Here is a 16,156-nt window from a genome sequence, read left to right on the forward strand (position 1 = left end):
CCCAGGCTGGAGTGCAGTGGCCGCTCCCGTCCACCGCAGCCTTGCCTGCTGGGCTCCGGCGATCCTTTCTCCTCAGCCTTCCGAGTAGCCGGAATTACAGGCATGCGCTGTACTGGGTGCTGGTTACTCATTATGATTTAATTTTCTGTTTTGGCTTTAATAATATTTAACAAATCAACCCTAAATTTGGTAGCCTAGCAAAAAATGCTGCTTATGCATCTGCAATTTGAGCAGAGCTCAGGGAGGAGTTCTCGGTTCTACTTGTTGGCCTGCTTAATGCTAGGGTATTTCAAAGACTGGGGGACTGGAATTATCTGAAGGTTTTCTATTCACACAGGTGTGCAACATGGAATAATATGCTGAAAGTGAACAAGTGATTTGAATGTATGGCCACTGACGTAAATAAATGAAGCTATTCTTAGAGCCATAAGGTTTGGCGGCCTCAGGGCTACTTGACTAAGGGATCAATGTCTAAACTTCTTGCTCACCCAGTTAAGATGTCCCAAATGTTCTAGAAAACAAAAAATTTGCAATTAAGTAGCTTTCAAAAATATATTTCAATTTTTTTCTTTTAAGTTTCTAAATATTAATCATTATGACTAAAAAGCAAGCAATATAACCTAAGTTCTCTTAATAAACACTGAGGAGGATTTAGCTTGGTTTTTGTTTGTTTGTTTGTTTTATGATGTTAATTAAGAAAGGCAATAAGACAGGAAGAGAAAATCTGATTTGATTGTGAGGAAAAATTACACATTCATAATGGACATATAATTTTCTGATTCTATATGCCCATTAAACATTTTCTTCTTTTATAGAGTTTGAAATCAGGGGAGATTCAGAGATTTCAATATGTGTTTACAAGCATAAAATAAAAGACTTCAGGGTATTGTTTGAAGTGAGAACTCATGGGAATGCACTGTTTACACCTGCTCTCAGGCCCTCATTTTTAATAACTTCCTCTTAGGAAAAATTCACTGTTTAGGTCCTTGGAGAATTTAGGTTTGTGTCTTTTAGATAAGTGGTTGAAAAGGATTTACAATGGAGACATATTCTGAATGCCTAACAATAAAAATGCAGTGAGAACTGCCTTGTGGTATTTGGATCTTCAGCTGGCAGATTCCACCATCCAGCACTCAGTCCTTGACCCCCTCACCAGTCACTCCGTGGCTCCCTGTTCACCACAGCTCAGCCCAGCAGGTGAGAGCAGGGAAGGTGTTAAGGAGGCTGAATCTCTTAAGGACTGTCTACAGAGTTTGTAAACAATTGCTTTTGGGAGGACTATCTTTAACACCCCTTGTGTAGAACTCAGTATAGAAATCCTACTCTAGGGTGTCTACAGGGATCAGATTCTATACAAAATATTCCTAAAATCTCTAGGGTAATAGCTTCTCACACTAACCTCATCTTTCAATGGCTAGAACCTTGCCAGATACTCCCCTGCCCTTTGCTGATATGCTTCTATTCCCTTTTACTTTTCCCATCTCTGGCCAACAGAGGCTTACACAGAAACCTGATCTTTTGTTTGGAAAATCCCTACATCCAGAAAGTGGCATGCAGTAAAGTCCATTAATATGACAGCTATTTTAGGGCTTGTGTCATTATGAGACCCAGTACCTTGCTCCATTTTCTTTGCCACAATATACATACTTTGCCCTGGTTTTAGATGAAAGGTAAAGGGTTTGTCCGATTTATTATTATTTATTTCCTGAATGAAAGGTAGAAAAATCTTTACTCACTCCCAAGGATAAAATGAACCAGCCATGTTTTCCTGCCAGGCATTTCTGGGGGCATCTCATTGATCAAATACATATGTATATCACATATATATATGATATATGTATATATATGATATATATACATATATATAATCTTGTATAAATTACTCATACTTTATTTCATAAGTGTTTATGTTTAGGCATATAAGTGAAAAATATATATACATATATTCACACACATTTGTATGCATTTGTATGTGTGATCGTATGTGCATGTGATAGAAGTTTACTGATTTGCTCAATGGGTATTAGTTGAAAAACTTATATGTGTCAAGTAATGGGGTTAGATCATTAACAGCTTTTATCTTCTAAGAATTCATAAAACAGAAAAAACATTGGTTGAAAGCAGACATATATTGTATGATATAACAGATCTATTAATGTGATAAATATAAAAACCAGAGAAGCAGAGCGATGGAAAAAAAAAAACACCTCAGTTTAATGATGTCAGTGGAAGCTTGGGTGAAGAAGTGATAGTAACGGAAAGTATTGGAGGATGACTAGGAGTTCATTTAGTCAACAAAGCAGAATGTGAACTTCCATAGAGAAAACAGTATAGGAAAAGGCAGAGGTTCGTGCCCCTTTGAGTATGGAAGGGACATTGGCTCAAAATTTGAAAGTGGGAGAGACAGTTCTGCAAACCTCTGCAGGTAGTCAAAAATGCTCTAGGACTGCAATACACACTTGGACTTAAGTCTATAAACAGTGGAGAGTTACTGGTTTAATGAGAAATTTAAAATGATAAGATCAGTATTTTAAAAAGATTGTTCTATTATATGTGAATAAGTTGGAGGGAACAATAGAAGAGGCAGAGATGTGGTAGAGCTAAGGTAAACAGAAGCTAAAGAGTCCAAAAATAGATTGATAATACTAGAAATAGAAGGGAGAAGAGAGATTTGAGATCCGAGGTAAAATCTTGTAATGGCTAAATTGTCTCATAGATGGAAAGTAGACAAAGGAAGAAATAATGCCTTCTACTTTCAGTGTGGGTGATGTCTTAGTAGTTGCATCACTATAGGAAGCAAAAATTCTCAGGCATATTTATGTAGAATATAAATTATTTAAAAAATCAGAAAAGGATTAAAATTGCTTCAATTTTGTCTTGAATTTCAAATTAAATGAGAAAATGCATGTAATATAGTCATCTATATATGTGCAATACGTAATACATACTTAACAATATTCTAGATAATTAAAACTTTTCATGTGCCAAATGCTGCTTATATAAATAATTACATTTATTTCTTGCAGTAAGTGGAGAAATTAGATACTAATATTCTCATTTTATAGATGCAGGAACTGAGGCTTATGTAACCTAAATGAGTTACTCAAGATAACTTATTTATTGACTCACAGAGCTGAAATTCAAACCAAGCTGTCTCCAAAACAGCTGTCACTGTCAATATCATCATTATTGTCATCACCATTGCTATTTCTATTATGAATGTAAGGAAATTGTCAGTGAAGTTCAATAGGATGTTTAATATGTGAATGAGAATTTTGAAAAAAATCAAACCTCAGTTACTTGTAGAAATTTAGGCGTCACCAATAATTAAATGATCACTGAAATCAAAGGAGTGGATGAAGTCATGCAGAAAGAATGTGTAGGCTCAGAGAGTAAGGAAAAGAGAAAAATGAGTAGAAGAAAAAAGTAATAAGAGAAAAGAAAAGGAAATGTCATCAGGAGAAAAAAGTATGACAGAAAACAAGGGAGAAACAGCTTCAAGAGGTATCTGTAATTTTAAATGCAACTGAGAGATCAAGCACTATAACCAAAAGCAAAATCAATATATTTAGACATTGAAAACCCACTTTAAATTGTATAAAATAGATTCATGGAGAGGTGAAAAACACATTATTTTGAAAATACAGTGAAGGGAAGTAAAGGAAAAAAAAAAAAATATATCTTTTGTTGTTGAAAGGAAAAACCAATAGCAGGAGATGGAGAAAATATAGGTAATGGGTGGCTTTTTTGTTTTTGTTTTTTTAAGGCGGAGTGATTATATATCCTTTGAGTCTTAGTTCTCTTTGGTTTTGCAGACTCTTTTTTTTTTTTTTTTTTTGAGTTGGAGTCTCACTCTGTCACCTTGCAGGGACTCTTAAGTTTTTCCTGTTTGCTTCTTTATCTTTTTGCCTCTACCTTCCTTTTAAATGTATTACCTCCCTGGAATGACCTTTCAAGCTTCTTACCTTGAACCACATACATTTTTAAATTCTTTTCCTATAGTCTGCACTCTAATCTTTCAGGACTCTTTTAGTATTTTCACACTAAGAAGAACTTTCTCTTTCTGAGTGATGACTATTACTTAATTTAATATAAGGGTAAACAACAGTTACAAATATACAGAAATATAGTACATATAGTTAACTTGGCTAGAGGAAGGGGTAAAGGAAAAACTCCAAGAGAAGGAAACTTTTCTACAGGGATTAACAGAATGTCCTTTAGATGTCAGTAATTGAAAACAAACAGGTTTACTTCGCCCTATTTATCAAGTCATCACTGTTTATAATAGTTCTGAGATTCATAAAAGCTCTGATGGTTCTCCTGGTAGAATCCTGAGCTATTGTTTAGTTCAAGCCTCCCCTTTTCAGAATATCACCTCGGGCTTTATAAACAGGAACATGGTCAAAAATCTCTACAGGAAGTTGAAATTTGGAAAGTCTCTGAGCCACAAAAACCATGAACTTTTGAGTTGCATTTAATCTCTTTCTTATCCAGAAATGTTATCAATAAGTGTGTCTTTTTTCCAAAGTTGAGTGCTTTAAAGTCCCATTTTCCCAGCTTGGTCTTCACAGAGTGGCCGGTTGTCTCTTTTGGTAGGAGTACTTCTTGGAGAATCCCCAGAACAAAAGAGCTCCATAGCAGCTGGGAGTCTTGGGGAACAGTCCTATCAACTCTGGCCAGCTGCAAGCCGCAGGGGTCTCCAGTGGTTACGGAATGCTACAGACTGATTCAATGATTGGCTGCTTCCTCTGCGGATAATTAAATTTGAAAGGTGGAGAGCTGGGAGAAGTAAGGAGTTTTATTCTGATATCATCAGATCAGCGAACAGGCTGTGGCCTGGATATGGCATGCCACTTCTCATGTGGGAAGGGTTAAGCAACTTTGCTTCATGCTCCGGTACTGGAGGTGAAGTTGGGACAACAGGGAAAATTATAAGGAGGAGGTTTTGGTTCACTCTAAAGACAAGTTGGGTTTGAAATAGGGCGTCTTCTACAAGATCCTGAGTTTGTTGGAGTTTCTGAAGTGTACTCATTTTGGATTTAGCATAAAATGAAGGCTTCTGATGTATGGCCATAATGGCCTGGACATACGGGACTTCTGGACATTTCCCTCACTGTTGACAAAATGAGTCCAGTTGTTGGATACTGTTATAATTTATAGTTTCATTAAGTGACCATCTTTCCTGGTCTCCCAGATTATATGGGCCATGCCTCACGTAAAAGAAGATTAGGCACTTTTTCTTTAGATTATCTGGGCCGAATTTATCCCAGTGATTTAAAATGCATCTAAGGGAGTGCGTGTGGGGGGGTGGCATCCTGAGGAACTGCTTGGCTGTTTCCCACGCTAGTCTGCAATGGGAAAAAGGGAAGAATCCTTCACCATAGACTTAGACCTGGGACCATATTCCAATGTGCAGCATCCTGCACAGAAGAATATGCCCCATGGAGGCATTGAGGCATCCCTCTCAACTTCCTTCAGAACTTGCTAGTGGAAACTGGGGCCACTTGGGGACTCAGGGTTAAACCTAGTGATTACTTCCCTTTGTGCAGTTGATTGTACTTTTTCTTTCCTCTCTTTCTTACTGGGCAAGGGAGACCACTGAGAATATGAGAGTATGGCATTATATAAGCTTTCCAGGCCAACCTCGCAAAATGGATGGTGCCCATAGATTACTGCAGGTTGGATAGGGCTGATATACCTTAGAGGTCAAGGAGATCCCAAAAGTATAACACTTTAGTGTGTGGGCTGTATTGATGCAAATTGCACCATCAGGAGGGTGCCACACTAAAGAGCAATTTAAAAAATGTTGAAACAAAGGTAACTTTTCTGATGTCTTCGGTACAACAGCAGTAAAAAACAGAAATGTGGATTGTATGCTCTAAAAAGCACTGAGTCATTATAAGCACAATAACCACAGTGCCCCACTATGCTATTGAATAAACACATAACTAACAGAGGAATGCTAGAAGGGGAAGAATAATGCATTGACAAGGTGGCAGGAAAAATTCCTGTGATTTGCAGTCCATCTATCAAACCAGGGGTTCTGAAAAGGGCAGGAAGTTTCAAAAGCAAACATAATAGAACTTTTTCCCAAATTGTGCTAAGAGCCAAATCAAAAAGAGTTTATAAACATGACAAGTGATGGGGTTGGGACCAAGCTAAGACCTCCCCGTAAAACAAAGAAATCTATTACCATTGGTGGGCACAGCTTTCCGCAGGACTGCTGTCTAATAGAGCCTGTGTGTTGTGCCCTAAAATGATTTAACAAACAGGCATTGGAAATAGGGGACTACCTCCTTAAATACCTTGAACATTCTGTCAACACCCTGACAAGCAAAGACATCTCCTTTCTCATTGCACAAACACAACAGACTTTAGGCCAGCACCCTGGGGCTATTCTGATGTCTCTCTGCAGAAGTTCCTTTTGCAAAGGAGACAGAGCTAATTGCAAACAAGCATAGGCAGAGGGGAAAGCACCAGCCAGAGCCCAAATAGGAAGCAAGAGTCCAATCTAGATAAGCCTTTAAATGAACTCATCTTGGCCTTAGGCACAGAAACATCTCTGTTGCTTGGGTTTGTCTCACACCCAGTGAGTCCCAAGTGACTGGTGCCAAGATCGGGTTATCCTGTCATGGGGGGACATCTAGCAGTAGACACCCTAATGACTTTTAACTGTCTAATCCATGTGCACAAAAGGATGGTCAAAAACAAATAAAAGTGAGAGAGAGAGAACATAGTGTCATGTACTAGTAATCTAGAGGGAGATGCTGCAGGGATAATGGGTTTAGGTTTTGCTTAGACCAATGTGTGCCTGCACAGTGCATGACTTTTGCTTGCTCCTGGCTGGAATATCCTGGATCCAGGGTCGTGTCCAGGATGTCCTTACATGGGAGATTTTTTTTTTTTTTTTTTTTTGATAGCAGGTGCCTTATCAGCTCTTAAATGCCTGTCCCATGTCCACACAGTTGCGGTTGTCAGTGGCTGAAAGAGTTGAGAGAAAGGAGCTTAAGAATGCAAGTATGAGGATAGGAGAGTAAAAAGAATCCTCATTTAGGGGCTTACCTCCTGGCTGTTGGCTCACTAAAAATGTTGCAGGATGATTGAATACCTGTTGGTGGTGACCAGGTTCTTGGTGCTACAAAGAATTGGACTAGAAACACACACAAAGAGAGCTAAAGCAAAGAGTAGTTTATTTAGTAAAAGGACAGAGGAGGTATACTCCAAAGAGAAGATGGAATGGGCCCGAGCAGATAGTGGCTCAAGAACAGCGAGTTAAATAAAGTCAGGTTCTCTTATATGTCATTTAATTGTGCAAAGTTTGTGAAATGAAACATTTTAATAAATGTTTCTGGGGGTAAATGTACTTTCTGGGGAGGTGGTGACATTTCAGGTTACTGCACATGTTTCTATCCACCACTCCATACTTTTAACTGTAAGTATGAGATGCAGGCCATATGTGTTAGCCTTAACTAGCTCTTTTGCATGGAGAGGTTACAGAGAATTCAATAAAGTCCCTGTTACGCATGTGCCACTCCTGGATTGTAAGTTTTATAGCCTTCTTATCTTGTCCCAGGAAGGGATGTCACTTCTGTTGTCCTGGGAGTTTGACTTAGCATTTCAATAAATGGTTTCTTTCTTGCTTATGTGGTCTTGGAAGGTTCTCTCCTTTTCCCATGGTTTCTTATCTACTGAAGCTTGCCTTCCAATCTCCATCTTTTCTCCTGCTTCACTATCAAGTAATTTTATTGTACTTATATATGTATTCAATATTTTTGAGCAAAATATCATACTTAATATACAATGTTGGAAAGAGGCACAGATGGAAGTGGTAAATAAAATGATGGGTGGGCCATACGTGAACTGACATAAGTGTCAGATTCTGACTTAAAGCCTGCCATCATATGCAGCTGTAAAATTGAAGTACAACTCACTTGTCACTCACTGATAGGATTTTGGTATGTATCTGCAAGTAATTGATTTATTATGGTCTCTGTGTGGTCAAACCTCATTTCTAATATTAATCTGTATTTGCAGCTGCTCCCCAGTGCTAGCATCACTGCCTCAGTGGCACCTCAGATCGTCAGGCATAAGATTCTCATAGGGAGCATGCAACCTGGATCCCTCGCATGCGCAATTCACAATAGGGTTTGTGCCCCTGTGAGAATCTAATGCTGCCCACTGATCTGACAGGAGAGAAAGCTAGGGCAGTAATGTGAGCAATGAGGAATGACTGTAAATTCAGATGAAGCTTCACTTGCTCGCTGCTTACCTCCTGCAGTGCAGCCTGGTTTCTAACAGGCCATAGACCAGTACCAGTCCATGGCTTTGGTGTTGGGGACCCCTGATTTAAAGAATACTCTATTCCAAGACTACATAACTATAGTTGTCAAATTATCTTTCAAGTAAACTTATTTATTTTTATTTTTTTGGTCAGGTCTCACTCTGTCACTCAGGCTGGAGTGTAGTGACACAATCACAGCCAACCATAGCCTCAACTTCCTGGGCTCAGGTGATCCCTCCATCTTAGCTTTCTGAGTAGCTAGGACTACAGGTGCTTGCCAGCACCCCTGGCTAATTTTTTTTTTTTTTTTGTAGAGACCAGGTCTTGTTATGTTGCCAAGGTTAGTCTTGAACTCCTGGTCTCAAGCAATTCTCCAGCCTCGGCCTCCCAAAGTGATGGAACTATAGGTATAAGCCACCACGTCTGGCCTTAGTTGTTTTATTACTACATAATAAGTTGTACATATTTCTGGGATACATGTGATATTTTGATACGTGCATCAATGATAATGATCAAATCAGGGTAGTTAAAATATTCATCATCCCAAATATTTGTTGAAAATCTTACAAATATTCTCTTCTAGCTACTTTGAAATATAAAATAAATTATTAACTATTTTCATCCTACTTCCTTATGTCTAACTATATTTTTGTATTATTAGACAACAATTTTTCATTCTCCTTTCCATTACCTGTCCCAGGCTCTGGTAATCATCATTCTACACTCTACCTTCATGAGATCAACTTTTTTATGTTTCACATATGAACGAGTACATGTAATATTTGTCTTCCTGTACCTGGCTTATTTTACTTAACATAACGGCTTCCAGTTCACCCACATTGCTTCAAATCACAGTATTTCATTTTTATGACTGAGTAATATTCCATCTTGACACATTTTCTTTATCCATTTATCCACTGATGGATACTTAGTTGGCTTCCGTGTCTTGATATTCTAAATAGTGCTGCAATTATGATGGGAGTGCAAGGATTGCTATTATATATGGATTTCCTTCCTTTTGGATATATACCCAGGAGAGGAATTGCTGGATCATATGATAGATCTATTTTTAGTGTTTTCCACAGTGGCTGTGTTAATTTACATTTCCATCAACAGTTACCTTTTTTGTCCACATTCTTGCCAGCATTTGTTATTTACTTATTTATTTGATCTTTTTTTAAATAATAGTCATTCTAAAAGGAGTAAGATAATATCTCATTGTGGTTACAACTTACATTTCCCTGATGATTAGTAATGTTGAACATTTTTTCATATACTGATTGACCATTTGTATGTCTTCTTTTGAGAAATGTCTATTCAGATTATTTGCCAAATTTTAATTGAATTATTATTTTTTGCTATTGAGTTGCTTTAATTTCTTATATATTCTGATTATAAATCCCTTGTCAAAAGAATAACTTGCAAATATTTTCTCTCATCGTTAATTTGTCTCTTCACTTTGTTGATTTTTTCTTTTTTTGTGCAGCAGCGTTTTAGCTTGTTGTATTGGTTATTTTTTATCTTTGTTATTTTTTGTCTTGTTGCCTGTTCTTTTGAGGTCTTACACAAAAAATTATTTGTTCAGACCAATGTCCTAAAGCAATATTTCTCAAATATTTTCTTCTAGTAGTTTCATAGTTTCAGGTCTAATATTTAGGTATTTTTAAAAATTGTCATATTTTTTAGTTATCTTTGAATAGTTTCTTATTATATTTTTGTGGAGGGGGTGATGGCAAGAATCTTCTAGTCCACCATCTTGCCGACATGATCCTTAAACTAAATTTTCAATTAAAGTATTGCATACCTATACAGAAGTGCACAGATTAAAAATGTAGAGTTCAATGAATTTTCACATCATGAATATAGCCATGATTTTAGTACCCATCTTAAGAAATAGAAAGAAAATTGCTAGTACTCAAGAACCATAGCCTTTGTGTCTTCCCCACCACCCTACCCCTTTTAAGATAATTACTTTCTGAGACAGTTAATTTTTTTTTAAAGCCTGTGTAAAGGATGAGAGAAAAGAAAACTTTAAAGAGGTATCTATGGCCTATAACCAAAGTGGTTAGTGAGTACACCTTGCTCCATACTAGTTCCCAACACTTGACCTAGACTGTCAATCAGCAAATTTCTTCTCCCCTTACCTACATGGCCAAAATGATATGTTCCTAGAAGGCCAGATTTTAGAACTTTAAGTAGAAATATTGGGTCAAATTATTTAATCTTTTAAAAAAATATTTGAGCAATCCAATAACACTAGCATTTTCTTGTAACTATCTTAAAACCATAAATGAAGACATTCTTAGGATAAAAATGACACCTAGAATGGTAAAATTCAAAATGAAAAAGGAAATAAATGAAAAAAAAAAACCCCTCAGACTTATTGTCATTGGACAAGTCCTATTTTGAATTCAAGTCCTTTCTTTGGATAGGTAAGCAGTAAGAGCAATAGATTTATTTTTCAAAAAGTTTGACATATATATTTGCTACTTGAAACTATCAATACCCTGTTTTTATATCCCCCAGTATAATTTAAGTTATAAGTATGTATATATTTTGACATTCATTAGAATATATACATAAAACCATATGTGCCAGAGCCTTATCAATTATAAGTCTTTAAAAACCAATATAGTTTTTCCTATGGTTGTCTTTTTATATCATGTTTTTCTAAATTGGTAACTTAGAACTTTATAAAACTGTTTATTGCCTCTGAAGATCCAGCATTTATTTTCCTCTAAAGATCCAGCATTTATTTTCCTAAATATGTACATGATATTTTCATAATTAAAAACCATTCTTAACTAAGAGATATATTTACTTAATGTAACTTGTTCATATTATCTCTCTCTCTTACATAACCAAGCTCTTAGAATCTATATAACAGATAATTAACAATTCAGTTTTAATGAAACAAAGATACTTATAAGGCAGAAATAGAAAGGAGATTGGAGTCAGCTTGAGGCAATCTTTAAATGCTCAACTAAGGAATTTTGTGTTTATTTAATTTGATACAGAAATCCATTCACTTTGGAAAAGTAATCAGTTAGTGGAATACAAGATATATTAGACTCTAGAGTGTGGAACCAAATTAGAGGAATATTGAAACAATACATGAAATGTGAATGAAGTACTAGACTAGCAAGAATGACAGTAGCAATGAAAAATAAGGGTAGAGATCTGAAAGACAATTTAAAGTATAACTTTACTGATCAATCTGAGGACAACAAGAAGCATAAATAAGTCAAAGTTGGCTTTATATTTTTAGGTCATGGTTATTAGGGAAAAAATGACAGTAGTATTTGCAAGAATAGGGAAATTAAAAATAATTTGCAGAAGAAAATTAAGAGTAAAATAAAAATATCAAGCATGTTGATTTTGAGGCAGAAGCAAAATATCTATTTTAAATATATAGGCAAAAATTTGAAAACATAGGATTCAAGTGTAAAATAGTGGTCATATGTCAGATATTTGAGATATTCTACAGATAGATGATAATTGAAACAATAGACTTAGATGAGATCACCAAGGAACAGATTGTAGATAAGGAAAGATAGACAGAAAACAAACTATGAAAAATGTTAAGGGGGTCTTATAATATCAGTTCCTGAGGTTGCAGATAATTTCACTGATGCTGCTTAACCTTCTCTCCACCTAAATTCAAATTACAAAGGGATAGCATGTCTGTTTCTTTTCTATATATATTATCAACCTTTGCCTTATGTTTTCTCAAGTCCTAATTCTGTGGTGCATTCCACTTATGGATTCAGATAGTCTCACAGTGTTCTCTAGAAATAGAGTCTGTAATCCTATTCAGTGGACAATATTATGTTGGAGTTCTGGAGTCAGACAGCCAGGGACTGAATTCTGATTTGATAATTTACTAGCTCCGTGTCTAGTAAAACTTTTGAATGTTTTTTAAAGCTCATATCTATAAAATGGGGATATTAGTAGTAACTACCTCTTCAGACTTTTCTTAGGATTAAAAAAATTAATAAATATTATATGCTGTTAAGAGTTCCTGGAACATAATAAGTGCTATGTAAGGTAGCTTTTTTAGTTGCTATTGGTATTATTATTATTATCATTATTAACATTAATAGTATTATGCTCTGCTTTCCAGAACCTGAGGTCATAGACACAAGAGTTCAGCTCCTATATCTCTCACCTGATCTTCTACTTTGCAAATATAATTCAGTAATCTTGGTGCTAAAGGTAAATTTATGACAACAGTGTAGTTACCAAGGCACCAGACTCAAACTGACTTATGCTCAATGTTGGTCCTTCCAGAGGACCTGGCATATGCCTTGATGTTCTTCCTAAATCTGGCTGGTGACTTTACCTGGTTTTTGAATACTCTCTTTTGTTTAAAAAACAAAAACAAACAAGCAAAAAAACCCTCCTCTTTAAACTTTAAAAAGATGCCTGGAACCTTATCATAAGACTTAATTCTTTCCAGGTTATTTTCTAATTGAAATATCTGGAAACCTTAACCTTATCCAGTTTTAGGAGCTAAGCTATTTATGAACATCTCTGTTTATAATAGAAAATAATTTCCTCTGTATCTTGGGCATTGCTTGAATTTCTCTGTCCAGCTCCACCTACACTATTGGATTTCTTAGTAGTAACTGCTGCTGATGAAATTAAGATTGAAAGTAGGTTGAAGATTTAAAAACTTAGACGCTACAACTAGATTCTAGCACTTTGAATTCCCGCTCTGACAATTAGTATCTGTGTGACTGGTAAGTTACTTAACATCTCTACCCCTTTTGTCTTTAGCTGTAAGAAAGGAATTTAAAAATACCTCCTCATAGGATTGCTGCAAAAATTGAATAACATAATACTCGTATAGTATTTAGAACAGTGCTAGATGCACAACAAGTACTCATTCAGTGTTATTGTCATCAGACACAACTGGGGCTGCCTAGCTGAAGAATGCAGTTTTGCTATATATCCTCCATCAGGCCCCCGTTCTCAGTCTTCTTGTAGGTCCCTGAAAGCAGAACCTCAGAAAGGAGCTTCAGTGCTGGTAGTTTACTTGAATGGTGACTCCAGGAAGCAGGGTAAGGAAGAAGTAACAGTGAAACAGGAAGTCACTAAACTCTAAGAAAGTGTAGATTATTGAATTTGTTATTCTAGACCATGCATTCTCAATGAAAGCAATATAGACCCTAAGGTTCTTGACAGAAAAAATAAGTTATTCTTGTGACCCTCCAAAGGGCTACAGTACACAAACACAGTATATCTGTGTTCTTAAAATTGTACAAAAAGTGGTGATTAGAAAAAAAGAAATTAAAAAAAGCTTCTTAGGGAATATGTAATAATAGAGAAAAAGATCAATAAACACACATAGATAATGGGGGCTTAACTCCATAGGGCTCAACCTCTAAGAAACATAGAAAATGCCTCCCAGAAAGGTCTGGTCCATATATCTATCAACTCTCACTGCCCATCGGTTGAAGGTTGCCTCTGGGGCATTAACTTGCCCATACTTCCAACACCCTAAGCAGAAGACCAAAAGCAGGCAACAGGGTCTTGAGGTAGAATGTCAGTAACACCAGATGTGTCAGAACTGCCCACCAAGTTAATGCTGGTTAGAGGATACTTGATGTTGGATATCATGGGGCTGTAAGATCTGCTAATATTCTATTCAGAAATTCATGTTTCCTTCTTGGTCCTGTCTTCTTTCTCTTGTACAAGGCCCTGGGCACTAAAGTTTCCTTAAGTTACATTTCTGAATGCCACATTTTAAAAAATGCTACTTTTTGTCTTTGTCATATGAAATACTTTTACAAAGGTCAGGATTATGCACCATTAATATAAATTTCACTTTTCTTCTTTTACCTTATTTAGACTGCTATTTAAGAAACCTCTTTATAAAAACACAATGAAAAAAAAAGCAAATCTAATATATACACTTTATCTGTTTAATCCTTACAACAATATTTGAACCTTATACTATATTAAGGACAAAATTATCATTGACTTCTGTTTTTTGATGAACTGTTAGATATTTTGAAATCTAAAGGGAAAAGTGGTTTTTATTAATTAGATCAGTTTACCTTATTTTCAGACTGTGAATCTAGGTAAAAATATAAACTATTTCTTGAGAACAAAAATAAAACTGAACTGAATGTAATTATCTTGTTATAACTACTATATTTAGCAACAAATAGATATCTTGTCATCAAGATTAGCAGAGAAACCATATTGAGTGTGATACTCAGACTACCAATGGATCAAGTAAAGAAAAATGTGCTTAAAAACTACATCAATTGCTGGAAGCAACAGTATGCATTTTTGTACAACTGCTAATTTGTACCTAGTAGGAAGCAGCTGAAAGTCCAACCAAGTACTCTTGTTAACATTATACTTGCTTATAAAGTTTGTGAAATCAAACATTCAGAATGCATCTGTTCTTTTTCTGATGACAGGTAGACAGAAATACACATCAATGGGAGAAGGAAACCAAACTTCTGTGGCTGAATTTATCTTACTAGGACTTTCAGAGGATCCAAAGATCCAGGTCTTACTGTTCTGTGTTTTCTTGATCATTTACCTTCTTTCTATATTTGGAAATCTGTTGATAATAATCCTTATCCAAACTGACTCTCGACTTCATATACCCATGTACTTTTTTCTCACAAACTTGTCCTTTGCTGACCTCTGTTTCTCTACAAGCATTGTTCCCCAGATGTTGGTTCACTTCCTTGTAAAAAAGAAAACAATTTCTTTTGCTGGATGCTCATTACAGATAGTTGTCTTCCTCCTGGCAGGGTGTACAGAATGTACAATTCTGGCAGTGATGTCCTATGACCGATATGTGGCTGTTTGCAAGCCTCTGCACTACTCCACTATCATGACCCCGAGGGTTTGTATCCAGTTGGCCATAGTGTCCTGGATAAGTGGGACATTTGTGTGTTCAGTGGACAGTGCATTTACACTGTGTCTCCCCTACCAGGGACAGAATGTGATTAATCACTATTTTTGTGAACCACCTGCACTCCTCAAACTGGCTTCGGCAGACACCTACAATGCTGAGATGGCCCTCTTTTCAATGGGTGTGGTGATCCTCCTGGCTCCTGTCTCCCTCATCCTTGTCTCCTACTGGAATATTATCTCCACTGTGATCCAGATGCAGTCTGGGGAGGGGAGGCTCAAGGTCTTCTCCACCTGTGGTTCCCATCTCACTGTTGTTGTTCTCTACTATGGCTCTGGAATATTTGCCTACATGAGACCCAATTCCAAGACAATGAATGAAAAGGATAAGGTCATTTCTGTGTTCTATTCAGTTATGACTTCGATGTTGAACCCCATAATTTACAGCCTGAGGAACAAGGATGTGAAAGGTGCTCTCAGAAAGCTTGCTGGAAAATAGTCTACCTCCAAGGGCAGTAACTTCTGACATTTTTGAAAGTTTTGAGGACATTGTGGTTGACAAAATAACTCTAATATCCTCATCCTTTCCTCCCTTTGCTTTATTGTCTCAGTTCATTTTCTTCTATATTTATGAAATGACTACTCTGTGCAAGCACTGTGCCCACACTTTATACTAGGAGTAAAACTCAGTGTCTTCCTTAAAAGACCTAGCAACCCACTAACAGGATAACACAAATGCAGAGATAATATTCTAGTTTTCTTCAGATTAGATTGTCTATTGCCTTTTACAAACACAAAGGTAATTTGAAAAGCTCAGTAAGCAAGAAATATTGTAAGATAAGATTAAAAAAATTCTGTAGAGATTGAATTAAAGGCAATAGTTTATTTGGAGATTAGGAACATTCTATGATGAATCTACTGAAATGCAACTTGATTTATTAGTAGGATGTACAATTTCAACAAGCAGCAATGGGGCAGAAGAGATGCCTAAGGTAG

The 16,156-nt window shown here is 36.3% G+C and overlaps 1 protein-coding gene across 1 annotated transcript; it reads left to right on the forward strand.

The window, feature by feature from the left end:
* Positions 1-14,735: 14,735 nt before the first annotated feature.
* LOC103271986 (olfactory receptor 2D3-like) lies at positions 14,736-15,659 on the forward strand. The gene has a single exon (XM_008069478.1). The coding sequence runs from the start codon at positions 14,736-14,738 to the stop codon at positions 15,657-15,659; it is 924 nt and encodes a 307-aa protein (XP_008067669.1).
* Positions 15,660-16,156: the final 497 nt, after the last annotated feature.

The sequence above is a fragment of the Carlito syrichta genome, unplaced genomic scaffold, assembly GCF_000164805.1.
Source record: "Carlito syrichta isolate Samal-C Ts95f unplaced genomic scaffold, Tarsius_syrichta-2.0.1 Scaffold312065, whole genome shotgun sequence".
Classification (NCBI taxonomy): domain Eukaryota; kingdom Metazoa; phylum Chordata; class Mammalia; order Primates; family Tarsiidae; genus Carlito; species Carlito syrichta.

What these genes read in the sequence shown, in the direction of transcription:
- LOC103271986 (XM_008069478.1), top strand. Translation starts at nt 14,736, where the DNA reads ATGGGAGAAGGAAACCAAACTTCTGTGGCTGAATTTATCTTACTAGGA.